Raw genomic sequence first — 25,987 nt, 5'->3', positions numbered from 1 at the left:
TGTGTAACACAGTGAAATCAATAAACCCCTAAAGGCTTGACCATCTTTATTTGGCTTCCTAATGTTCAGGATACCTCCTGCTTTAACTAGCAAATTAGCCTCAAAGCAATGCGGACGCCCGAAGCTGCTGTGCAAATGTACATATAGCCATTTTACAAAATATTTAGCCATTTTTGTCCTTTGTCTTCCCTTATCTAAACATAAATATCTGACTTAACAGCCCAGTCCGTGACACTATTATCACCATATCTCTCCTGTCGAAACTACAGGTGGGTCAGCCGCTGAGTTTCAGTGTCGCTTGTGTCAACAAGAAGGTGCATTGTGGGTATTGTAGTTTCATAACTCCAACAGGCCACTCCTTCGCTGGGTTCAAACGCAAAGTTACAAACACGTCACGTTGAAAGAACAAACAGTAAAACCCTCATACATACACCCAGGAAAAGACCTGTCAGTGGTCATAGTGTGTTTTCGTGCAAACGCACCAGAGGGAAATACGATCTTCCTATGCCGACGGTGAGATCACACTTTATTTCGTTTCTCCCCCTATTTGACCAAGGATCTTAAATAGTTAGTTAGATTAATATGTAACTACATCATATAAACCTGTTCGGAATCTTCGCCTGATACATTTAGCCACTTTTTGTTTTATTTAAATTCAAAAGACATGTAAGATTAGTATTGGACTATTTTTGTTCAGAAATTATTCTCGAGATTATTAACATTGTAATATGTCTTTAACGTTTCTACAAGCATAACACTTTCCTTTAACATTCTCAAAAGAACATTTTCACAATATTATAATTCTATCATATAAGCGAAGCATAATTAAACAGTATTTAAGTGTCTTTGCTTTGATCAGGACAGAGCAGTGTTAAGTATGGTGTTTGAAGGCTTGACAAGACCAACCTGTTCTTGTGCACCGGTGTAAGAAACCACATTATTAATGACTGACTCACTCTGGCAGGTTGTGAATGAGTTTTTACACAAACAAGTGACAGAGAGAAGAGTTCATTCTTTATGCCAATTTCTGTGGAACAGTATCAGAAACAGACAATAAGCTCTGGAGAAAGGCTCGGGGGTCAAAACAGTTGGGGGGAGGAAGTGGGAGAGAACAACAGCTTTATTTATCAAACAGCTTTATTATCTGTCATTGTGCTGTTTGCTGCCATGGCTCAGATTTATTAGGCTGCAACTTCATTGATCGCTAATATTTTGAATAGTTACTATATTTCATTTAAAAATAATGTTAGGCTAATGTTAAATTTATAACTTAGCTTGTGTGTTTGAATAAGATATCAATTACAATATGATAGAAAACCATGGAAATGCTATTATAAAAAATGTGCTTTTTAATTCAAAGAGAAATTCAAATGCTCTTTTCTGTGTTTGTATCAATTTATCAGGAAAACTAAAGGCAGCAGATTGAATGACAGTGAAAAACAGTGATTAAACAGCAGCATTATCTGTGATCACAGGCTGAAAAATGGCAGCTGGAAGAACAAAGTCCTTCCATCGTGCTGGGAGTCTCATCAGGAGTAAATCTGAGGGGACACTGATTGATCTGGATGACAGGGTTTCAATTGATAACCTCAAAGGTAAAGTCCAAATTCAAATTGGGATATTCTTAATTTTAAAATTTCAATTTTAATCGTAACAGTGTTTCTACCAAAATGTAACATATTCGCAGGCGGGATGCAAGTGATTGAGAAATCTGAGCAGCCGACTCTACAAACTGAAGTGTCACTTTCATCGCAATCAAAAAATCCTTTTTGGGAAAAACTATCGGGATCAAATCCTTTCTTAGATGATATTGTTCATGGCAACAGGGATGTTTCTAACTTAACTGTGAAGGAGGAAGCCAAAGACCAGCGTTTGGAGACGAGTAAAGAGGATGTTAAAAGCACATCGTCTGATGAAGGCAGCCTGGGAGGCTTCCTGGAGGACCGGCAACGAGTAGCTAACAAATCCGGGAGATGGAGGAGCGCTTTAGATGTCCGGAATGGTGTGGAGGCAAAAGTGCTCAAACGGGAGAATAGTTTCAGGCCACCCGGACAGGTGCTGAACCCAGATTTTGAGTGGTTAAAGAACGACAGAGAGGCCTATAAGATGGCCTGGCTGAGCCACAGGCAGCTCACCCGCTCATGTCTGGATTTAAATCTGATAAGCCAGAGTCCAGGCTGGGCTCAGACCCAGGCCACTGACTCTCAGGTCATCTCCAGGATCGGCCACACCGGAGGATCGGTGCGGTTACCACACTCTGAAATCCGGATCCACATTCCAGAGGGCCACGTTCCTCCTGGAGAATTCCAGGAGGTCACGCTGAAATCAATGCTCGACCCTCCTCCTGGACTCAACAGCAACTATGAGACGACCATGAGTCCGCTGGTTGAGGTGGTCCTCAGCAACATCAACATGAAGGAGGGCATCACTCTGGAGATTAAACTTTCTGGGGAGGTGAAGAGCGACCCACTGAGTCAGGTGATGACCTCTGTGATCGGTCTGGTGTCCAACAAGCGCGAAGGGCCGTACCTTAAAGTGGACAACTGTAGCGTCCACAAAAACATGATGCAGATGAAGATCCGGGATCTAAAGACACATTTTTTTGTGATCGCAGTAGCGGAGGCATCAGCGATCCAGCCGCCCGCCACCTCAGTGTGGGATTACCTGAGCCGCCAGGTCGTGGTAGCGGTTTACGGGCCCAGGTACATCCACCCGTCATTTAAGTTCGTCATAGTGGTTTGCTGCCACGAGGACGTTCCGCCTAAGCTTCCATTTTCAGTCATCTGTAAAGGGAACAAAAGTCTTCCTCCTCTCGTGCTGCAGCTTTGGGGCAAGCACGGGTTCAAACCAGACAAAGTGAACGACCTGCGCATTGGAATTACCCTGACAGACTCGGTGTTTGAAATCAAACCCCAGGACAAGCGGAAAGAAGTGAGGCAGAGTCAGCTGAAAATAGGGACGATTTTGCACCTGCCCGTGGCGGTGTCGTGCGCCAGCAACGCAGAAATGAGCCCTTTTAAATTTGAATTGCAAGTGCAGGAATCGGACTCTGTGACTGTCGCTCGCTTTAAAGTGTCTTCGCCTCCTGCAGCTCCCGTCAGACTGGAAAAGCGGACGCCGAAGCCAATTGAAAAGCGGGTTGAAATGGCGACAACCTTACCTATTCCTGAAGAAAGTATTCCAGAGTTCTTCAAATTCACAGACCGTCCCGTCAACCTGCAGTGGTACGGCGTGGCCCTGAAGTCGGTCCTGCGTCAGTCCCACGTGGAGCACCTCCTGGAGTACTTCAAGGGTGACACCGTGGCCCTCCTTTCCAAAGACACCGTCAAGTCGGTCGGCAACCTAAAAGTAAAAGAGTGGTACGTGGGGTTCCTCCGAGGCAGGACTGGTTTGGTGCACTGCAAGAATGTCAAGCTCATCGCCAGAGACCAAGTGATTGACTTCACCGGAATACAACTGTCCACAGAGGTGCTCTTGGACAACATGACGATGCCCTTCAGGAAGCTCACATACATGTACTCCTCCATCCAGACACTGGTCACGGAACACATAACCAGCTGGAAAGCTTTTGCGTACGTGTTGGGCTACAACCACCTGTCCATCGACACGGTCTTACGGAGGTGCGCCGAAACGGAAGCCGACAAAGTGGCCTGCGTTCTGGAAAAGCTGAAAGAGGACTGCCACACGGACAGAACCAAGCGGAAGTTCCTCCATGAACTCCTGACGGTAGGTGCAGAACCCCGTTAGCCGCGCTGCGCCCCTGTTTTTGTGACGTTTTGCTCTCTTTCACATCTTTAGGGTCTGTTGAGGATGGATTCCATGAATCTTGTGGCCCAGCTCATCCAGGACACAGTCATCTTGTCCACTGCTGTGGAGCTGGGGGTCCGATGGAGGGAGCTGGCAGAGAAAATAGGAAAACTCTCCAGCGCTCACATAGCGGGATATGAGGCACCTCACCGAGGGAAGAACGGCGAAGTTTGTTCCCAGGTCAGTTTGACGCCTCAATGACCTTGAAGTGACATTGTAATGGTGGTCCTTATCACTGTATTTCCTGTCCTGGTTTAGTCCATGTGGAAGCCTGCCTATGACTACCTGTACTCCTGGAGTCTGCGTTATGGCGACCACTACAAGGACATGATCCAGGATCTGCACCTGATCTTAGACAAGATGAAAAATCCCGCCACCAGACAGTGGAGGCAGCTGACCGGCGTCCTCGTCACCGTCAACTGTCTGGATGTCTTTAGAGACGCTGCCTTTCAAAATTCCTGAACGTTAGGCCATCTCCGCGGCAACGGCAACCTCCGCGCACTAGAGGGCAGAATCGGAAGCGTTTTGGCGACAAGCCAACAGCGTTGGGATGTTTTGGTCTGGTTCGTGTCCACTTTGGCCCAGCAGGAATTCTCTTTTATATGAAGCTACTTTTTGAGTCTCAACGTGGGACGATCACTGTACTCACTTAGTGAGAGTTCTTATCAGACTGTGAAAACACGTGTGTTTTTTTCCGCTGCACATTCCCTTGAACTTCGTTATCGTCATTATCCAGGCATCTAATTGCAATGGCATGCAGTGTAATCACTGTCTGTTTCGATTAACCTTAACAGTCTTATTTTTATGTACTGTAATTCCTTTCTGTAGGATGGTATAGGTCAGGAATAGAGCTGACAAATGTGAACATTGTTGCTGACTTACAACTGAAGGGTTCAAAATACGGAGAATTCATGGATCTCATGGATTTTTCACCAAAGTTTCCCAATGCCCAAACAAACAATAATTTATGTTGTCGTGCTGTATATGTACTGTATATGTGGGTAGGCATGAGTTTGTGCTATTATTGAGCAAAAGAAAAAGAATGCATAAGAATGTGGCATTTAAATCGTAAATTAATTGTGTTGATAAGTGAAAGCCAAATGTTTAAAGGTTCATGTCTTTGGTACTGAAGTGTTTTACAAGGTTTTGATAAACTTGTTTCATTCAAACCTGAAAACCTTGTGTTTTATTTGTTGTGAGGATGAGTTTTCCTCTGACGTGTCGCTTTATCCCTTGCTGACTTTATCCGGCTGTTTGCGTTTCTCCCCACTGTTTGTTTAAGCCAGTTTCAGCTGAGACCTCAGTGAGTTCTTTAGCAAACAGAGCTTGACCCGCTCCGCTGACCTTAGCTCAACTCGCTGAACACGCCACCAAAAAAGTACATTAGATGAGAAGAGCGTTGTGTAACAGGGGGAGAGATTCACCCGTCACAAACTGGAATGACATGAATGGCAGAAACAGATCTCTGGTTTTAAGAGGGACGTTCAAGCAGATGGAGGCAGGTGGGGGGGATGGAAGCCGACAGCGGTGACTCTCAGGAAGCATGACAGGAGCCGCTCGGAGCACCGCCACGGCTGGAACAACAGGTTTGCAGCAAGTGGCAGGTGCTGCTGAGGTTTCTATAAATCCACGCCTAAAGCAAGGTACACATAGACAGACGGGAGAAAGCATCAGAGCGCAACTGAGACGCAGCTCTGGTTTGGAAAAACCGCCCCTTCTGTCATAATCAACACAAAAGTGAGGATGTTTGCTTATAACGAGCACGTCAGACCCTAATAGACCCGGCACAGGGGGGTTGAGGGCTATCAATCCAGATGTAATGATTTATTTTTTTAGATTAGTAACTTTTCTGTTTTGACTTAAGTTTTTCCAGCTCTGTCAGCAAGTTTTATTTGTTTGTTTAATTATTTATCTTTAAAACAGCTCAATATGTCATCCAGTTGCAAATATCTGATAGGGCTCAATTTTTAGGCCTTTTTATATTCAAACTTTTATTTCTTTTGAGAACTCATGGGTTTTGCATCTTTAGCATGTTGATTTCTTACATTTACACCATAGTATATTATATTTATATTATATACATTATATTTGAGATGTTGCAGTGCATTTGTATTTAAACATATTGATGTAAACTCATAATGTTGGTAAAAAGAATCTCTTCATTGCTGTGGACAGTTTTAATGTTGGAATTGTCTGAGAGGGAAAGTTATTATCGTCTTTTACTTCTGAATCGGAGCCACTGTGTGAGAGCTTTTTATTATATTTTTAACTTCAGCTACTTTAATCCAACTTTTTTCTTCCCAGCTTTAACCACCAGACTTTTGGGTCCCTATGATGCATTTTTCATGTAGGAGGGTTCTGCTGAATGCATTAATGGATCAAGGAACATTTTAAAAAGCCACAGTAAAATCGCCACAACATTTAAACAAGTAATGTTTTTTGACACATCACTTACTCATTCATTCTTTTAGAGTGAATCATCAAATAAATCACCCTTTTGTATTTTTCACTCACAGAAAAGGTCTTTGTGGTCATACTGTAAGAATGTCTCTCATTCATTCTCTGTGAAACAATACAATAGAAACCTGTTTGTACCGTAAGTGGAGCTTTTTTGCCCTGCTGCTGTACCTTATCAACAAATCTGACACATTAGCTTGTCAAATGTGACACAAACGCCTGTTAAACCTGTACCCAGAGAATTCTCCCCTCTATTGTGTTAATGTTTGGCTGCATTCAAGTAAAAATTTCAATTATGCACAGAGACACATACTGAACATGACCCCCCCCCCCCCCCCCCCACACACACACACACACACACACACAGTAAATCCTCATTACATTAGTGCTGTGTGAGGCGCAGAGCTCCTGACTGATGCATCTCTGCATCAGAACAATGGACTCTGTGAAACCAATCACAGCGGCTGGATGTGGTCTGGTGATTCGGGCAGGGCTCAGATTGCAGGCTTGATTTTGTTTACTTTAAGAGCTGAAAGAAAATGCTGAAATTGCATTTTCATCCAGCCATCATCCCATCATTCTGCCAAGAAAAACTTGACTCTTTATTGCATTTATGCGGCTGCAATGGCTGTAGCCATAGTGACGGGCAGTGCTTCAAAGTTAGATCTTTTTTATGATTTGATAACTTGCAATACACTCCCGTAAACCCACATTAAAGTAATACGGTGTTTTGTATTCAACCCGTAGATCAAAATCCTTTCCCTCAAAAAATGACGTGACACAGTTAGTCCACCAGGTGTCGCTATTGTACTAACGTAAACAGGTTTTGGGTGCATAGTTAATCTGTGATAATCTGATTGATTTGTCCTACCAATACCTGTTTAAAGATGATCTAAATAAGAGTATATCTTGATGTCTAACCAACGAAAAAATGCTTGAGTTGATTCTAAATTGGATGAACAATATGCATGACAAATAAAGTTGTCAAGTTTATTAAATTGTTGGTTCTCCTTTCAGAAAACGTCAAAATGCATCTTTTGGATGGGGCCATAATGCATTAAACAGGCCTGTTTTAACTCCTACAGCAAGAGAGCCGCCCACAAATCACCATTATGAACAGAAGCATTCCTCTGTCCTCTGGGGTATACAGGGCTTCATTTGCTTTGCCTCCGTGATATATGTCGAGGGCAAGAAGTCATTTAGCTTTCAATTTATTAGCCCTGTGATTTATGTACACACAAGGTGCTGGCGGTGTCTCTGAGACCACCACACTTCCCTTTGCTCGCCTTCTTTTCCTCATTGGACCACACCAATTTGGTGCTATGTGATGTGGACACGGATAAAGTCCAGCTTCTAATGAAAGTTGCTGAGAACACAATGGAGAATGAAGTTTGTTTATCGGTACTCCATGCATTGGACAAAAGTTAAAAGTCTTTTAAATGAGCATCTCGTTTTTTGTTTCAAAGCTGTGAATTCTCACTGTCAGCTTGTAACGTTTAACGTCTCTCTATATTTCGCTTCCAGGGTTGATGGTGCGTGTTACAAGGTGTTGATTTTTGCCCGGAGTTCAATGCCTTTCTGCTGACTAACAGCCTGTTCGGAGCCTCTTCCCATGACCACCGCTGGGAAGGAGGAAGCTCTGTTACTAAATGACTCACAGGGAAACAAGAAAAGGAAAAAAAGGAGAGAAAACAACCTGGAGTGTTTGGCAGACCTTTAGAGCAGCTTTGTGAGTAATCACCATCCACATCCCTGGATGCCTCGCTCCGCTCTCACTTTTTCCATCAACCAACCTCACAGCGTTCCATCATGGCAGAGCACTGTGGTTATAAAAGAGAGGACACAAGATAAACATCCGAGAGAGCGACCGCAGCCGAGGGCCGGATCAGGTGAGAGTGAATGGAGTCGGCCCCGAGGCCGGATTATTTATGTTGACGTGATCGTATCCTCTCTGCGAGTGTGTAGTTTTATCAGGTGTGCCGCGATCACGTGGGGATGGGGAGGGGGGGGCAAAGAGCACGTCTGCTGACAGATCTGATATACCAACCATGACGCTCCCAGTTGGTTGGTGATCTAAAAACCAGATGGAGGAGGGCCGAGAATGATGAGAATGTGGAGGCAGAACGTTTTAATAAAGCCTGAGCTTTTAAAAAGATGTTCCTCAACAAGTTCACCGACTCCACAACACAAACAAGACAGAGGTCCATCTTCCAATCAGACGCTATAAAAGACTAGAAAATTAGCTTATTTCATGATGTAAATCCTTTCCCATGAGGTCGTTTCTAAGATACAGACATCCTCACGTTACAACAGCGTCGCACCAACTAATCGGAGAGACCTCGGCAACGCCAGTCCTCCCAACTGGTTCTACTGGTGACACACCCCGTTAACTATGCATGAGCCATCGTGGAGACATCGATGTCCAAACTGACTCTCAGCGCAACTGAGAAATTTCCTGGCCAAGTGTGAGGCGATAGCTCCATAAACCCTCGTCTCTGATGAGCGAGGAGAGAGCACAACAGCCATCCAGGAAACAAACAGAGAAATCCCTCGAGGAAAAAGAAGCAGGGCTGAGGAGGAGGAGGAAGGGGTGGGGGGTCTCGTTTCAAAAACAACATAGCTGGAGAGGTAGCCTATTGTGTCCTGACAGATTGCCCTGACTGGAGGAGGTGGAGGAGGAGGAGGAGAAGGAGGAGTTACTGACACACAGGGAGAAGCAGAGGTGAGCACAAATCTGGGGGAGATGGGAACACAGCTGCACTTGAGCCGTTTGGGTCTTTACTACCTGACATAATTTACAACCTTAATGAGGATGAATGTACAATCTATCTATCTATCTATCTATCTATCTATCTATCTATCTATCTATCTATCTATCTATCTATCTATCTATCTATCTATCTATCCTCTACCCCCCCCCTCTGTTTCACCATTACCCCCCCCACACACACACACACCTCTGACCATGTCTCCCCTCCCTTTCTGCTATTCATCCTCCTGTGCAGCTGGAGGACTCTCCCTGACCTCCCCACTCATCCCAGGGCCCATACTGGGACCCCGAAGACCGGCGTGGGACTACCTGCACTGTGCTCAGAGTTACATAAGTCTGAGGGACGCGCCGTCCTCCAGGGCTTATTTCGCCGGGCTCTGAGCCACAGATAGCGTTGCAGCTGTTGGCGTCGCGGACAGACAGCTCGGTTTTTATTGTTTCTCATATTGGGCACCAGCGCGGACGGCCCAACTAGGGGGCTTTTGCCAAGTCATCTTGTCAGTTATGCTCAAAATATGAAACAATAACAGAAGAGCTCCCTCGTGGGAGCAGCGTATGGAGGCGATTTATTCCTTTTCTGGAATTTCCGACGTGCACCTGCAGAGCACTTTTGGATGTGGGCGCGTCCCGATGATATGTCAGTACAGCACATGTGCCATCGTTTCCTCTGAGGGTTTGGAAATTTTCTTTTGCCTGGAGGCTCCAAATGAAGGTTGTCTTGTGGTGGGAAACATGCGAACGATTTCTCCGACGAGTTCTCTGAAACCTTTTTCTTCTTACCTCCCTATTAGCCAGAAAAGTGCTACGGGATGAAGATGTTCTTGTTTGCAGAGTGGGATTTCCAAGCTGTCACACATTCAACTGCACATTTCAGCAGGACTGTCTCAACGTGAAACAGTTCCGACAACGAGGCCTTTGCCGTGATTCTTCTCCCGTGTTTTCACTGAGCTAAGTTAATTGTTTTTTCCTGTAGGTTTGTGTGTTGTTGTTTTTAAAGTCCCACCAATGAAATGTGAGCCCTCACTATGTGAGTGTGTGAGTGTGTGTATGAGAGAGAGAGGTTCCCTGTACTTCCACAGTCTCCACATCAAGCTGTGAAAACATACTGGAGGTTTATTGGCTAATAAGGTGTCACTGTGCGGTAGAGCTGTCTGATATCCACACGCCCTGTAGGACAACACCTAATAGAACACTCATTACACTCATTCATGCTGCTCTTCCTCAGCTCTTCTGTAGTCCAAAGAATCCTTTTTTTGACATGATGGCACAGCAGGGACGGCCGCGCTCTCCTCTCCCTCACAAGGTTTAATTGTCTCTCAAACACAAGAACGGTGACTTAAAGTGAGATTAGAAGACGGAACATCAAAGCACTCTGCTTTCAAAGGCTTTCTTTTACTGCTAACTTCAGCAGGCCTGGCTCCTACGTGTCCAGACAGCTTATAAAGGGCTTGTTTTCATCCTCCACTCCTTAATGGAACGCTGCAGAGCTTCTCTCGCTGGACTGCTGTTATCAGAAATCCTCTGATACGACGTCTGGATTTCTCAGGGATCTTTGCGGAGGTTGGGGGAGAAAATGCTGTCATCCAAGTTTGCTGTTTGACCTCACCGGACGGGGCCTGATTAGAGCCTATCTAGGCCTGGCCTTTGAAAGGGTGCGCCCCTGTCTCGCCGCGTCTCTCGCAGGTGATCTGTCACAGGCGGCCGGACTCGCTGCGGTTTACGCTTTAATGGAGTGAACATGAATATTACTGTCAACTCGGGGAGCCTCGTGCGAGTGAAAGACTGCGGTTTGTTGTTTCAAAAGATACAAGTGGGCTGATAGACAATCGCCGCCTTTTAGCGCTCTGGCAGTGAAAATAGACAGGTCTCTGCGGATCTGAGCCAGCACTGAGCGGAGAGGAGGCTGAGTCGTGTCTGTTATGGTGTGACCTCGGCGAAGGGTACTTCATGACACTCCTGGGGTCACTCACAACCGGTGTGTCGCATCACACGAGTCTGTAATACACACTTGACACAACACAGCACCCTGTTACCGCTCAGCGACGGGGACTTTGTCGCTGTTTGGCCGATGGGACAGCGGTGCGTGGTGAATGACACCCAGAAAGCGAGCAGATCCGTTGATGTCCTCATGCTCTGGTTAATTGCCGGGGCCATGACAGCCCGTAACCTCCTGATGAAAGTTTTGTCTTTATTAAAGATCAACAGTGGAGGAGTTGTCCTCTGATGACATCATATGCTGGAGGAGCAGCTGTGTTTTCTCAGAGTCACTTCAGCAGCACATAGTTGAACTCCGTAGAGAACGTTGCCAAGAAATCGAAATGTAAAGTGGGCGTCAATGCTGTTGCTTTTTACTCGTTAATATTATATAAATGGGGATGATGCGTGTTCTCGGGATGCAGGCTTAGGATACTGAAGATGAAGCCCTCTGACTGGAATCATTGTTTGTTTTGGGGGGGTGATTGAAGAGTTGATTTCTACTGATCTTTGCAGAAAATGAAGCAGGAATCTCTGCAAAGAAAAACTCTTAATGGTCGACAAAGAAAAGAGAGAACACACCCTCACCTGAGAATTAGACAGATTTTGGGGCAAAACAAGCATTACACATTCATGTAACATTCAAAACTGAGGATGCAGATGAGGGCCAGACAGGAAGTGGAACAGTCATTGAAGGAGCAAAAAAAGGCCACCTGAATCCCATATTTGCTTTATTACATTAAATCAAAGTGGTTTAGTTTTATCACTACAAAGAAGTCAAGGGATTTCAGTTTTTCAGCCGCTCCATGTGAGGCCAGGTAACGATGGTGTGATCAGGACCATGGACAGAGCGCCCACACAGGTGAGCTCACCTTGAGGAATCCTTCAGCTGCCACCCACACATCAAGATACACCAGATTTTGCAACTTGTAGAGCTGAAACACGCAGACTGGTGATGAAAATAAAGTGTACATTCATGAGCCAGTCAAACATGTTGACATCTGCAATTCTTTATGTCAGCGTAACATATATCAGCCAGTAAACTGGGAAATGCTTCTGCTGGAACAATACTTCACTCTCAGGCCTGCACAGGGATGTAAATGGATGCACCTTGGTGTTGTGACCCCTGACCCTGGCTGCCCCCTGTTTCCTGAGCCATGCGGCTCCTGTGGACCAAGGCCCTCTCAACCTAAACAAAGTAATCCTCCACTAAACAAGATGGATATTGTCACAAACCCAGTAAATACGGCGGCCTCTTAAAAACAGGCCCCCTCCCCATCTCCGACCAGAAACTGTTCAGTAAAACCCGCCTGCATTGTTTTATAGATGGGCAACTTTAATTCCCATCTGTTTCAAATTCAAGTTGTTCTACGATCAGGTCTACCTAAGAAGGTCTACCCTCTAATGGGAGATAAGCCAGTGAGGCATCACGTCTCCAAGATTAAAGTCAGAAAATGTGCTTTCTGGCTGCATGTCAAATATGAGGATTGGGATCATATGTTATCTTTATGGGAGCTTCTTTTTTGTATATAAATTTCATTCTGATTTAAACAACACTTGGAAACATAAATCTAAACTGTATTTGCTGGGATTTGCTCAAACAGATGCGGGTAAATGAACACTGAACATATCCTTTTGCAGCATCTATACACAAAAACTTTCATGTATTATTAAATATGATGCGTTCACGTGCCTCAAGTGCTTTTGAGTCACATGCTGGCTGAGTACTTAACCAAACAATTTAGAAACACTTGTGTGGGCTGCACATTATTTGCATCAACTACCTTTTTCACAGCTATGAATTTGGATCAGGAGCCTTTCTGACTCTTCATCACAGGCTCCCGCCCCTGGCTGCGCGTAATTCCTCGTCTTGTCCAATCCTGCGCCTCCCCCCAAAAAAAGTTTACGCGCTGCAGCCTATAAGAACTGACAAAGTTACTCAAGAATCGGAAAAGAGTTGTCTTACCAGGAACACATCTATGGATACTGATGTGTCTGAAGAGCCAGGCAGAACTCGCCTACAGATGGATTAATTCTGTGTCTTCATGAGACGGGAATAATCTTGGAGGGGGGGACGTTTTCTGACCTTCTACCCGAGTGGAGATGTCTGAGGAAAACCTAGGGGAAGAGTCCGGCAGCTCCCCCGTCTCTCCTGTGGACAGCCTGAGCAACAGCGAGGGGGAGCTGGAAAGACAGCCGAAGAGAAGCGGGAGAAAGAGGAGACCGAGCAGGAAAAACGGGGAGGACTCAGATAGCCCGACCCCTGGGAAAAGGGGGAAGAAGTCCAACAGCAGCAGCCCCCAGTCTTTCGAGGACATCCAGTCGCAGCGCGTCATGGCAAACGTGCGGGAGCGCCAGAGGACCCAATCCCTGAACGAGGCGTTCGCGGCGCTGCGTAAAATTATCCCCACTCTGCCCTCAGACAAACTCAGCAAAATACAGACTCTCAAACTCGCAGCCAGATACATCGACTTCCTGTGCCAGGTGCTGCAAAGTGACGAGCTGGACTCCAAAATGGCAAGTTGTAGCTATGTGGCCCATGAGAGACTGAGCTACGCCTTCTCTGTGTGGAGGATGGAGGGCGCTTGGTCCATGTCAACATCTCACTAGCATCTGGAGGAATTGGACCTTAAATGGTGCGCTTGATTTTCAGCTTTTAAAAAAAAGCGTAAAGCCACTCGAGAATGCCTCCATTTTCCCCCAGAGAGTTGTACTGTGGTCTGAAGCAACAGTTTGTGTACCTTTCTGCACACATCAGTGCTAATAAATGCCTTATCCAACTTCCAGGTTACTGCTGATTCTTCTCAATCATTCTGATGGGACAAATCTGGAGTCCAATGCTGGATACATGGGATCACTCTATTTAAACCCAAGGAGACATGAGCTCTGGAGGGGATCTGTATGCGGAGGCCCGACCTGCAGCCGTGCGTTGACGCCTCCGTTCATATTTTTGACTGCGGGTGTTGAAAAATATTACTTGTTAATTTTCTCAAGAAATGAAAATGCATTTGGACTTGTTTTTTTTGTTTTCTTTTTCTTAAAAACTGTGGAGGTCAACGTGCATTTTTGGAGTAGTGGTCTCAGCGTTTGGTGTGAGACTGTCAACTGGTGGTGTAGCTCACATTACAGGCTGACCGTGTGGATCCAACCTGTGCTAAAATATTTTTCAGAATGCATTTATTTATTTATTATTGACACTTGTTACATGAAAAGATCCTGTGTCTGAAATACAAATACAACTCCTATTTTTAAATGCGTATGTTTCTGTGATTTTTTTTTTTTTTTTTTTTTTTTGTATATGTTTGTACTTTTTTGCATTAAAGAAAATGTCTAAGAAAAATTAAGTGTTTCACCTTCTTTGGTCTGTTGATCCGATGTGCAGTGCACAGAAATCTAATTAAAATGATTTTGTGAAAAGAAAAGCAATAGGTTCGGTTAAAGAATACCCTGGAACGAGCAGGCGGGTGATTATGGTTCCAATTATAATTCGGATTTAATGTCGAAGTGATCGCTGATCACTTGGGGAAACAGATGCAGTTATTGGCTCAATAAAAACTCGAGTGCAGCTATTTTTTCCCTCCTCTTTAGTGACACAAACTCCAAAAATAATCCAGTGTTTAATTTTTTTTCTCTCTCTCATGTAACCGGGAATCCAAATCTTTAAATATAAATATGACATTGATCGTTTTTATGTAATGTTTGACGACTGAAAATGTTTTTCAGAATCTTCAATTTACAATTTAATTTCTATCTGAACGTGAATTTTAGGACTTGCGACTCAGTGAGTAAATCCTAAGATTATTGATATTGGGTCATGTTCCTTTTGAGTCCATATACCATAATAATCCGCAGATTTTGTCTTCTTTCTATAATCATTTTCGCTAGAAAAACAATCAGGGTTAAAACAAGAACATGTATAAATATATTGGCTTAACATCTTTAATAAGAATGTGCCTCCCCGAAAGCTCCGAGCCCAGTTCTCTCTACAGAATAAATCTTGATTGATCATGGGAAAGTGTTTCTGACTGTCCAAACCAGAGTTTGTGTCCGTTTGAAGGTGTGTAATTGGCTTTCAAGGCATGTATGGAATTCCCAGATGTCTATGAAATTTAAGGAGGCCGTGAAGGCAGCATGGAGGAAAACAGGCCCGAGAGTTTCAGTGGAAAAATATACACACACACGGAGGCATAACTGAAATTAAAACGCGGCTTTTACAAAAAAAAATCCTTACATTTTAGTCTTTCCTCTAAATGCTAGATAAATAAGCAGGGGCCGTTCGAACACGCACAGACGGTTTCGGCGTGGGACGCGAAAGAATGGGATTTTTACAGCTAAAAGAATTCACATTCTGGCCCAGTGCAGGTTAAGTTTCAGTAAGATTCCCCTCTCCCTTCTTTCAGGGGAGAAGCAGTTGGCAATTGACGCGACGCAGAGGCAAAGAATGAAACCTATTTAGAACAGATGTTAGTATTTTTAAAAAAAAGTCACGTGAAGTGAGCAGATGTTCATGCAGCGGTTCGCCGTGCAGCCTCTGCAGAGAGGGAGAGGGAGAGACAGAGAGAAGGAGCTCAGAGCAGCTCCGCTTCCACGCAGACACGCACAAAGAGGCTGCAGAGGTCGTTCATTCAGATCACCAGAGGTTTGATCACATGGATTTATAAACGTGGACACCTGCAGATGTTTCCGTGGAGCCGCAGGAGCGAAAGGTGAGCAGCGAGGGAAGAACCTCTGCTACGCCGAAGGGGACTAACCCCATGGTTCTAAAAGGGACGGGTACTTGCAAAAGTACCGGACAATACCTCAAACCTCAGTGTGTGCGTGCGCGCGCGCGCGAGGCCTGTGGGTGGGTACGTGGGTGGAGTGGGGAGAATGCTGAAAGGGCAGGAGCAGCTCCAAAAGGGCAAAATATTGATTAATGAGGGGCCTAAAGATCTGTAGATAAAATAACTCCAAATGATGACTTGATCTATTATTATTAATATTATTGTTGTTGTTGTTGTTGTGGGGGAAATTACAATGATCGCCTCCTAATTAGATAGAGAACTGAGAGAATGAGCTGTAACAGGCGATAAACACATGGGCCCAGCTGGTAAAGAGTAATAAAGGATGCTAATGTATATATGCATGTGTGTACGTGTATACAAATGTCCATATATACACGTCTGGATCTACGTTTTGCCATATATTTTGTTGCTTTAACTATTTTCTAATTATTTTGACAGTTTTCGTTTAACAGCGAATCCATTTTATTTATCCTTTTTTTAAAGGACACTTTATAAAGTTTTTCAAATGCCAGGTTTTAGCAAAAATTAGACCTAAAAATTACATCATTTACTAAATTAACTATACTAGGAAAAGATACAGTAACTGCATTAAAGCTGTCTGTATTTAATAGTTTAGCAGAATCCATTTTGTGCCCCCTAAAATTTAAGTCAGATGTTCACAATAAAAATAAACATGTAGGCAGAGAGTTTATTGAAATACCCAAAGTGACCCGAGAGGTGAGTGAAATTATAGGCTCTGATATATGAGCAGGCGTGCGTGCACGGTCCTGGGTGAGCGGGTACCTGCTGCGAGGGTCTGACACTGACAGCAACAGGTCAGACGTATAGATGGGTCGGCAGACTAAAAGCCCAAATATATAATATATATATGCTTAAAGAAAGAGAGTAAAGCTCAGTTTCTGTCCTAGCTCTTCTTACCTTTCAGCGTTTCACTCACTAACAGGGCAGCATTTGCAAAATGGCAAAGAAAATTCCCCTCCTGGGTTATATCAGCGACGTCTTACTCGGCTGTGTTTTTTGGACAGTGTTTCTCGTAATAATCAGGGAATTTCTGCAAACATCATACGTTATGTTCTTGGCAGCGCTTGTTGCTCAGAGAGGGTCGTCACCTGATGTAAATACACAGGAATCTCCTTCCAGTGCGTTTTTCTTTGAATGCAAAAACACGCCTGAACGCTGCTTCTCCAGGGATACCTCATTTCAGAGCCAGGCCAGAGGAACTCTTTCTTTTATTGATCAGTTTTCAGTGTGGAGGGCCTAACAAAGCTTATTTTGATCATTTGTTTTTTCACGGTTTGAACTGAAAAATGTGGACACTTAATTTGAATGGTTCTTTCATAGAATCCATCAACGCTACCAGTTATTGGTTTCAGTGACACAACAACATAAATCCTTGCGTTTGGTGAGTTAGCGCTGTCCTGGCGTGGAAGCCATTCCTATTTGAGATGTCCACTTTAGTAAAAGTGGACACAACTGACTGTTTGAGTACACAGCAAATGAATGCTTGTTTAAATTGAAGGCTTGTGGACTGGCACCATGTTTAAGTTGGCAAATTACAGATTTGGACTAAAAATGCCATAACCAGCCCCGCGTTTTATCGCAGTAAGAGGCCCCTGGGTCACAGAGCGTCGCGGCACGATGACATGACAGTGTCCAGGACCAGAAAACACCCCCCCAGCTACAGCGTGTGCACCTTGTCCGCCACCCAAGCTGTAACCAAGGCGCGAGCATGTGTATGTGTGTTTTAGGGGAATACACAATGATGTCATAGAGAGGAAAAGGCAAGAAAAAGGCTTGGCACCTCCGAAGACCTGGCCGGGTCTCCTCTGGCTCAGCAGAAACGCTGTAATAATAAACAGGCAATCAGAAGGCAGCATGAGCGTACACAAAAGCATGGCAACTCTGCGCCGATAATAAAAGCAGATTTTTGACTGGAGGGGGATGATTATTTGTGTTCTCCGGTTGTCCCTAAATAGAGGGCCTCTCACAGGAAGCATAAACATACAAAGTGGAGGCCAGTCGTCGTCCAGCGCAGCTATTCTAAACATCTCTGTTTGGGCCCAATCAAGATGGGGTGTATATATAAATGTATATAACTGCAGGCCCAATCCAGGCATGAAATACAAAAGAGGGGGAAATAATACCTCACAACTGTCTGATGAGTGTCCAAATATTGCTTTTTTTGGCGAGGGCGCCACACATAGAGAGAGATCTGAGTGATGGTGGAAAGTGAAATCAGCAGAGCATGTGTGGTGTGAACAGTCCCGGTGAAGTGCTCTAAAGCCTCAGCCCATTAGCAACCTCCTCCCTGCATGTGAGAGGAGCACAGTTTGAGCCTTATTGGGGCGCGGAGGGAGATCTGCAGCCCTGCGCAGACTGCCCAGAGGTTAACAGGCCCCTAATGACGCCGCGTCCCTGCTTCTGTCCCCGAGGGCGCTCCACTCTGTGGGTATTAATCCCATTGCTCCCTTCATTAACCTGCTGGCCACCAGTCGCACCCAAGCTGAATACCAGGACTGTAACAGTCTCAGCTGATAATTGATGTGTTGTTACCTGGGGTAACAATGAGCCCCCTATTCTCTCTGGAGCACTTTAATGAATTCTGAGGCAGACGCAGCGTCTCAACAAGGGGGAAAAAACTCGCTATTGTCTAGATTTTAAAATAACCCAGGAATAACTCCCAACATTCAACTGCATTAGTGTTTAGAGCGAGTCTTCAAAGTTACAAGTTTCCGCTGAGTAAACAGGATTTTAATGCGTCATGTTTCCTCGGCTGGTTTTGATATTCTATAAACTGTAATCGGTGACTCACCGTGTATTTATTTCCACACATTCCGGCAGGAGCAGCGACGAGGGGACGCTGATTCTTCACACATGGCGTCAAGATCAGGCAACTATGAGTGTGAGCTGGTTAGAGGACCAAGACCAGGACGCCAACAGTAAAAATCGAAAATCTGGTATTTTTTTCCCCTGTATGTATGATATAGCTGTAAATCAGTAAAAAGAGAAGAGTTTTGCTTGGGTTTTAACAAAGATGTTCCATTTTTGCCACCAGCATCAGTCAGTGGTCAAACTCAACAGACAATGACACATTTTCCTGTACATAAAAGTGAAAACCACCTCTTTCCCCGCAGACCGGGTTAATACCTTGAGTGTCTGTCTGAGAGCCCATTAAGAAGCTGCTGATAATCTAACTCCTTTATCTCCACGTCATCAGCGCGCTGGCTTTGTCCTCCATAAACAGAGGGCCGGCTGTTTGTGACCTCGGTGCTAAATCAAGTTCAAAGAGGATCGCTGGTGTTTGTCAGATAGTTTTGCATGAGGGCAGAGGGAGAAAAGCCTGTTTGGTCGACCTCTGGCTCCCCCTTTGATTCGCAGCACTCTGTGACCTTTGGTGGAGCCCAGCTAGTTCAGCCCGAGATCTGAATGATAGACTGAATTGACTTTATAGCTTTTGATCAGTTTACTGATGATCTCTTTTGCTAATATTCAAGGGTTGCAAATCTCATGGCTGACATCAAGCAAAACACAGAAACCTTAAACCTTTTATGACAGACAATGTGCCTTAGCAGCTTTAGCATTAGCATATGTCTTTACCATGTGAACACAGCCGTTTAGTCTGCTTCTGGGCAACCCGCTACAGTCTTACATGATCCAAAAGTGGAGAAATGGCACATTAAGTTTCCACAGAAGACATCTGAACACGACTGGAAAACCATCAGGAAAAACAGCGCTGTGTTTATCTAGTATTAGGACTACATTATCACGTTGTAAAGATGACTAATGTATTGTGTTAAGATAAATGTCAACTCATTAAAGCAAAAAATAATTGAGCAGAGTGGATGGCTGGCTTATTATTTCACAATTTTTCGACTTTTCCCAACTTGTCGGTGTTTTCCGGTAAAGGAGAAGGAGCTGCTTGGTGTTTGATGGGAAAAACAGGGTGACGTGCCCGTAAAAAAAAAAGCACTGAGACAACGCGAAAGACATCTCAAAGTACAAAGAGGTGGTTCAGTCAAACCTCAGCTGAAACCCCCCCGCAGAGCTCTGGAACGTCTTTGTGAACACATGTTTAAGTGAGTAATTTTGTGAGAAATGTTTCACAATAGAAATGCCTGTCAGACTATCAAATGTGTTGCCGTGAGTCACCTTTCTGTTCTTTTTTCTCGAGCGTGCAACATTTCGTTCTGACGTGTTCGTATTACGTGTTATTTTGCTTCATTCCCCGACCTTTAACACTTGCCGCAGAGAGATGCAAATGCCCGAAGAACATAATGGCCGCCTTCCTGTTTAAAAACGAGGCTGTAAAGGAAGATAATTAGGGTTGTCATGACGACCGGGTCCGGCAGGCTGACTGTGGCGGGTTCGCTCGCGGAACTTCAAAAGGTATCAAAGCTGCACCGGGGCTGGTGCAGGAGCTCTGGTTTGAATTAGGGACCAACTTGCAGTCTCCCTTCAAATTCAAGATCAATATGGAACACCCCTCTGAAAAAAAGAAGGAAACAGGAGAAAAGGCCTCAGATAGTTCTCATCCAGACGGGGCAGAATATCTGGATTTCATTAGAGATAATTATCTTATCTGTTTCATCTCAGCACTGCCCCAAAGGGTTGGCAGGCAGACCAGCGGGATCTCTGCAGTCTGAGCGAGCCTGCATCCAGCCAGAGGCCTGTGGATCGGGTCGTTAAAACACTCCTGCCCCTGCTGCTAGTGATAAAATATTTTCATGCTTTTGTAAATAGATTTTTGTCTTTCAACCCTTCAGGACACAAAAAACAGAACGTTTTGCTTCTCCGTGGCACAAAAACAATTTAAATCTGTAGAGCAGGCGGCCAAAACGCTGTTAGTTTTGCTGCCAGGTAAAGTCGCCTGAGTGCGTCTGCGGAGTTTTGCTTTCCGTCCTGCGTCCGTGGCAGCATGTCGAGGTCGAGACGTGCAGCGTGCAGACAGGTTTACAGATCTTGTGCAGAGCGTGTCGTGTCTACGTGGGCTGAAACAGCATTCAAAAATTCCATCAACCCGACCGGATCTGTCTTTCCTCACTGGTGACCATCTTTTCTCAGGTGGCGCAGGAGTCGGCTAAAGTTAGGGTTAGAAATGTTGTCAGTCATCCAAGTCGAAGCGAACCTAAGAGGTTCAGAAAAAGAACTGCTTTAATTTAGGGATGCCCTGTTTGGGTGAACTGGGGAGCAGTGATGAAGGAGCAGAGGGACAGGGGGCCCACGGAGGACCTAGAGCTGAAATCGAGAAGTCTCCTCATCAGGGGTTAGGGATCACGGGCAGAGACTTCCCTTCATCACGGCCAAGCTGGGAAATGCAGAGGACAGCGTGGGTCAGCCCCCGACAGCCCGCTGTGGGCTGTTGCCATGGCAAACATCCCAAGGGCCAAAGAAAATAGATGACAAGTACAATAATACAAGGTGTAATCATGAAGGTCAGCTGCCTGCGCTGGGCTGGCTCCTACCTTCAAGGCCCCGCGGTCTTCAAAAATCCCCCCCAAAAAGAAAAAGCCAGTGTACATTGAGGGAAAATTACTCAGTAATGTGGTCATTTTTCCTCTACGCCTCTAGAAATCAGGAAACGTTGAGGGACATGCTCTAGAGACTCTCCATGAGCAGCCAATGACAGATCCCAGTCCACTTTCATTGCAGGCTATTTACTTTCCGGTTCTTTGTACTGGGTGCCCTGCAGATGGAATCTAACATCCACCCCTCTTTTTAAAGGCAGATTTTATGACTTATTAACTGTCAACAGTTCATAACCTCCAAGGAGCTATTAAACATCCGTCTGTGGTCACAGCAAAAAATGCCAGTGTTTCATTTGGACTGGAGCGATGTTTGAGTGTTGTTGCTCTTCTCCGCCCTGCGTGAAAGTGCAACAAAATCAGCTTAAACATCAGCCGCTGGTGTCAAGATAAAGATAATAACGGGCCTGCATTGTTTTCAAATTACTGAAGGCTTTTGGGGGGATTTATGGTCAAAGAATGCCGTTAATCATGGCAGAGAAAATAGAGTTAATAATCAAATCAAGCTAGGAAGAATTGTTGCTGACGAAATTCGACTAATATCTAAAAGAACAGTGTCCTTGGAAGATAAAAAAAGATATTGCAATAAAATGATTCCATGCTGTGATCTAACACCGTTTGTGGGTCTGCAAAACCAGAGCGTTCATATCACCCTACACTTCATCTTGTCCTCTATACATGTATTTCTGCATTGTACTAGATCGCAGACATATTTGCATTTGAGAAGTGGTGTCAGCGGCTAAATCATTTATCACCCACCGAAAAAACAACCAGGATGAATAATTGAGTCCAGATGTAGCTGATTCGAGCTTGATACCAGGGTTCATTTCCTGTCTGTGCTTTGTGAAACAACCCACACCTCCCCGACAGCAAACACCTCCCACCCATCGGTGCTGCTCAGGTGTCGGCTGAAGAATCAAACAACAAGAGAACAAGAGAAACTTTTCTACTTGCAAGTCGAGCCTGTCAAATGAGAGGTCTTTACGCAACTATACCACAATTCCCAAGATCAACCTCACGCACGCAAACATACATTCAGCCTCAAATGTGGGCGTTGTGTGGCAGGAAACTGAGCTCGCTTTAGCTAGCTATGATGTAAAGAAGCAGCCTAATGGGAACATTCTGACATCCGGAAATTGCTTTGCAAAACCAAACGAGGTTAAATTAGGAGTATTTCATATTTCAAAAGAAGACGAGTGCTTCCTCTACTACTGTTTTAACAACCTTGAGTGGGTAGGGTCAAGTAAGCTACAATTTTCATGAATGGATAGTACAAAAGACACAGACTTGCATGCAGTAGCAGTTTCCTTGTTTATTTTATGCTCTTAAAGATCTTGGAAGCCATAACTCTCCGGCTGCCTTAAAAGCATTCTCTTCCGGCCCTTTGGGTCCATGTGGTAGCAATTACGTTCCCCGGCAGAGCCACGCAGGTGACTGACATTTGGTGACCACTCCTCAGCAGCCGCGCATGTGCTAATCAATGCGAGTCGAGCTAAAGAGTAAGATGTTGGGCTCTGCGGCCGGTTGCCACCCGCGAGTGTTGAACACTGGTGGCAGGCAGCCGTTATATAACAATCCGGATGGCTGTTTGTGCCACTTTTCGAGCAGAATTCTGCAGGTGGGACCAACTCTGCTGACTTCTCTTCGGGTCGCATACAAGTTTTAAGACAAATAAACTCAAGCGGGAGGCAGTTTTGTGTGCAGGAAATCAATCTGCAGAGGATGTCGGGATTGTTAGGACAAAAAGGTAAATAGTGAGGCGGAGTGGGCTACAGACTTTAATGTCGTGTTTACACTGTAATTAGTCTCAGAGTGAGATTACTGACAGAGGGCCTGGGACGGCATGGCATGATCAAATAAACTCCAAACAGCTCTGTTCCATGACAACCTCCGTGCACTGTACACGGAGATGGCCGGCGTGGTTTACAACCACCCGTCTCTGATTGGTCAGGCTCTCGCTTGTCCTCTGTCCCAGTTTACTGCTCTTCCACCCCGGCTCCCTCTCTCCCTCCGTTTGCCTCCGTTTGTGGCTGAGTCCTGCTCTAATTCAGTACTTGTCCTTTGACTTCCTGCTTGTGATCCTGGTTTGAAGCTTCGCCTCCGCAGGCCCGATGACACAGTCCACGGCATTGCATGCAGAAAATGTTGGGGGGGGGGGCTCATTGGGGCTCATTTAGAACTGTGTCATTGGCCACCTGAGCAAACAAAGAGAGAGCGAGAGGTGGGAGGGAAACCAGTAGGAAGGCCGTCCACCAATTGGCGAAGGAGCACTGGCGGAGTGACAGCCGATGTACAATAACATTAGTCTTCCGCTTCGGCCCAAGTGCGTAGCCCTTTAGGAGACGACTTTGCCCCAACATTTATTCTCGTTCTGCCTTTCGCTGCTCTTTTTTGGAGCTCCCTCCAATGGAAACACATTCCTGTCATGCCTCAGTGCTGTTCCCTGTTTAGTTTTCTCCTTACAAACAGTATTACATGCACGGGCTGGAGCTGGCCGCAACGCAAGACAGGCCGAGGTCAGAGATCTCAGTCCTCCGCTGGGCTTGGAGCCGTAGATGTTGGTTCCAAACACCCATTTGTTCTAAGGAGAGGAGGCGTTTACCTTAAAGTCCAGGCGTCGGCGTTCCCCTCGTGCACAACATCCCATAAAAACAAGCAGATAACTTTGGAAATTTTTAATTTTTCCTTTTAAGTTGAGGCGTCAGGAGAACTGCCAGTCCCGTCTTTCTCATTCCGAATCCTCCCCGTGACGTTAGGATATGACGAACCCCATATTTTCATCGAGGTGATTTATGATTATGAAGTGGAGCCGCCTCTCTGGATACCAGAACTTTATAGAAAGCAGACCTCTGTCTTTTTCCTCATGCTTTCTCATCTCCATCCAAGTGCAGCACCAGAGAACCAGCGCTGCTACAGCTCCCCAGGTTGCCAGTCTATTGTTGACTGACACCTGACGTTCCCTATTAGAGGGAAAAAAACAGACGCTACAAATGCCTCGTTAGAAAAAATACTTTTTTGGGATGGAGGAGGAATTTAAACAATTCCTGTCCCTCTAATCTAGACAGACTTCCATGCAGTTAACTTCCAAACTTGGACCGGTAGTTCAGGCTGCTGTTTACCGAGTCGACATGTTTCTGAAGTTTCAAACGGAGCCGTTTAAAGACTAATCACTTTACAATTTATCTGAAAGTAAAAGAGCACTCATGGTTTCTACCCATTCCTTCTTGCCAGAAAGCATCTTGCTGGCAATCTGCTATCAATTTCTCAAAATTCGTGGAATCTCTGTACTGCGGCCAAAATATAAGTGATAACATTGAGCAAATATTCAGTGTGGGGATTCTTTCCAACAGGCTATTGTCTCCTATGTATTGAAGTTGTATTTATGTACTGTAACCTCTATCTTCTTTTCTAATCTGAACACAATGCAAACTTGACAAATATCTACGTCATCCTTTTATGTCAGGTATTGCAATAAGCAGCTCGTGTCAACATTCTGAAAAAGGCTATAGATAGCAGGCAGTAAATCAGCAGGAGGTCTGTCATGACAATGTATGTTATCTATATGTGCGGATGTCTTCAGGAATGCTGGTTTCCAGCCAAAGTACCCACAGCATGCATACTTTTTCAACATCACACGCCTATATATGTATCTACACTATGACTCACTATGGCACACTATGACTTTTATTTTATTGTTTTCAAACATAGTTGATATTCTGGGTTTTAGCCTGTAGGGGGAGCAGCTGTGGTTCAGGTGGTGGAGTTAGCGCTCTGCTGAACGAAACATGACTGGTTTCATCCCAGTATACATGAGAAAGACTCTCAACCCCAAATCTGAACCCCAAAGTGGCCAATGAGCAACCATGTGTGAATGAACAGGTGGAATCCTATCAGGCTTGTAGCACTGGCGTGCGTGTGGATGAATTCAGACTTGTAAATATAATAACTATAATCTCAGCTTCTGTTTTAAATTAATTTTAGTACTAATCTTGACTGTTTGTCTCAAAGTTTCATTCTGAAGTCTAAGTAACCATTGCCCTGTTTTGATAAAATGTTCATCCATGTTGGCAACAAGCAGATGTGTGTTGGCCGATAAAGTTAAATAAGTATACGTAGCATAATTCATTCTGAGTTTATCATTTTTCACTTAAACAGCAGCCACTGACGTAACAACCAACCCGAGCTGGGGTGAAATTGCTGCATCTACCAGAAAACAGAACAATCCGTCCATGAGAAAATGTGAGTGAAAGCTGGTGTTTACCTTCAATAAGGAGCAAAATTGTCCAACTGGGAATTCCCCAGGAAGCATCCAGGCCTCTGCCTGCATGTAAAATTTAGCATTCACAGGGAATGAGAGGATGTGGAGGTCACCTGTCTCATTTCTATCGCTCGCTTGGCACCGTGTCGCTGAACACGAGGCCGCCTGAGCTGCTAGTACCAACCAAACCTTAAACCATGAAGGAATCTGCCATCAGCTTCGGCGAGCTGCAGTTTGTGGCATCCTGTGCACTTAAATCACTTGTTTCCCTCATGTGCACGGGACGGTGATTTCCCATTTTGTCAAGAGAAATGCTCTGTCACGACTCTCACCGCCGGCGTGGGCACTCGCTCCCATCTGGTACGGTAACACATTCTTCCATAACATTAGTAGTGTGTTATGTTCAGTCAACAGC

General features: G+C 44.9%; 2 protein-coding genes and 2 long non-coding RNA genes across 5 annotated transcripts; 3 read left to right on the top strand and 1 right to left on the bottom strand.

Annotated features, from left to right (window-relative positions):
* Positions 1-395: 395 nt before the first annotated feature.
* macc1 (MET transcriptional regulator MACC1) lies at positions 396-4,984 on the top strand. 2 transcript variants are annotated; one of them, XM_057045340.1, is made up of 5 exons: positions 396-513; positions 1,476-1,595; positions 1,688-3,726; positions 3,799-3,987; positions 4,066-4,984. In XM_057045340.1, the coding sequence occupies exons 2-5, from the start codon at positions 1,484-1,486 to the stop codon at positions 4,267-4,269; spliced, it is 2,544 nt and encodes an 847-aa protein (XP_056901320.1). In that variant the 5' UTR covers positions 396-513; positions 1,476-1,483; the 3' UTR covers positions 4,270-4,984. The 2 variants fall into 2 exon arrangements, with proteins under 2 accessions (XP_056901320.1, XP_056901321.1); XM_057045341.1 differs by having other exon boundaries at positions 419-513; positions 1,404-1,595.
* Positions 4,985-11,722: 6,738 nt separating this feature from the next.
* Positions 11,723-13,114, bottom strand: LOC130532623 (uncharacterized). The gene is made up of 3 exons (XR_008952377.1): positions 12,975-13,114; positions 12,793-12,888; positions 11,723-11,957 (listed from the first exon to the last, which is right to left on the bottom strand). It is a non-coding gene; the product is annotated as an uncharacterized LOC130532623 (long non-coding RNA).
* twist1b (twist family bHLH transcription factor 1b) lies at positions 13,112-14,348 on the top strand. Its single transcript, XM_057045361.1, has 2 exons — positions 13,112-13,644; positions 13,796-14,348. Exon 1 carries the CDS (start codon positions 13,112-13,114, stop codon positions 13,616-13,618), a length of 507 nt encoding a protein of 168 aa, XP_056901341.1. The 3' UTR covers positions 13,619-13,644; positions 13,796-14,348.
* A 925-nt stretch (positions 14,349-15,273) lies between these two features.
* Positions 15,274-19,625, top strand: LOC130532624 (uncharacterized). The gene is made up of 2 exons (XR_008952378.1): positions 15,274-15,714; positions 18,634-19,625. It is a non-coding gene; the product is annotated as an uncharacterized LOC130532624 (long non-coding RNA).
* Positions 19,626-25,987: the final 6,362 nt, after the last annotated feature.

The sequence above is a fragment of the Takifugu flavidus genome, chromosome 10 (genome assembly GCF_003711565.1).
Source record: "Takifugu flavidus isolate HTHZ2018 chromosome 10, ASM371156v2, whole genome shotgun sequence".
Lineage (NCBI taxonomy): Eukaryota > Metazoa > Chordata > Actinopteri > Tetraodontiformes > Tetraodontidae > Takifugu > Takifugu flavidus.
The sequence above is the reverse complement of the archived record's forward strand: the minus strand, read 5'-3'. Positions and strand labels throughout refer to the sequence as shown.

What these genes read in the sequence shown, in the direction of transcription:
- macc1 (XM_057045340.1), top strand. Translation starts at nt 1,484, where the DNA reads ATGGCAGCTGGAAGAACAAAGTCCTTCCATCGTGCTGGGAGTCTCATC. An exon ending in TCCTCCATGAACTCCTGACG is followed by an intron (nt 3,727 to 3,798) that starts GTAGGTGCAGAA and finishes TCACATCTTTAG; the next exon opens with GGTCTGTTGAGGATGGATTC. An exon ending in ACGGCGAAGTTTGTTCCCAG is followed by an intron (nt 3,988 to 4,065) that starts GTCAGTTTGACG and finishes GTCCTGGTTTAG; the next exon opens with TCCATGTGGAAGCCTGCCTA.
- twist1b (XM_057045361.1), top strand. Translation starts at nt 13,112, where the DNA reads ATGTCTGAGGAAAACCTAGGGGAAGAGTCCGGCAGCTCCCCCGTCTCT.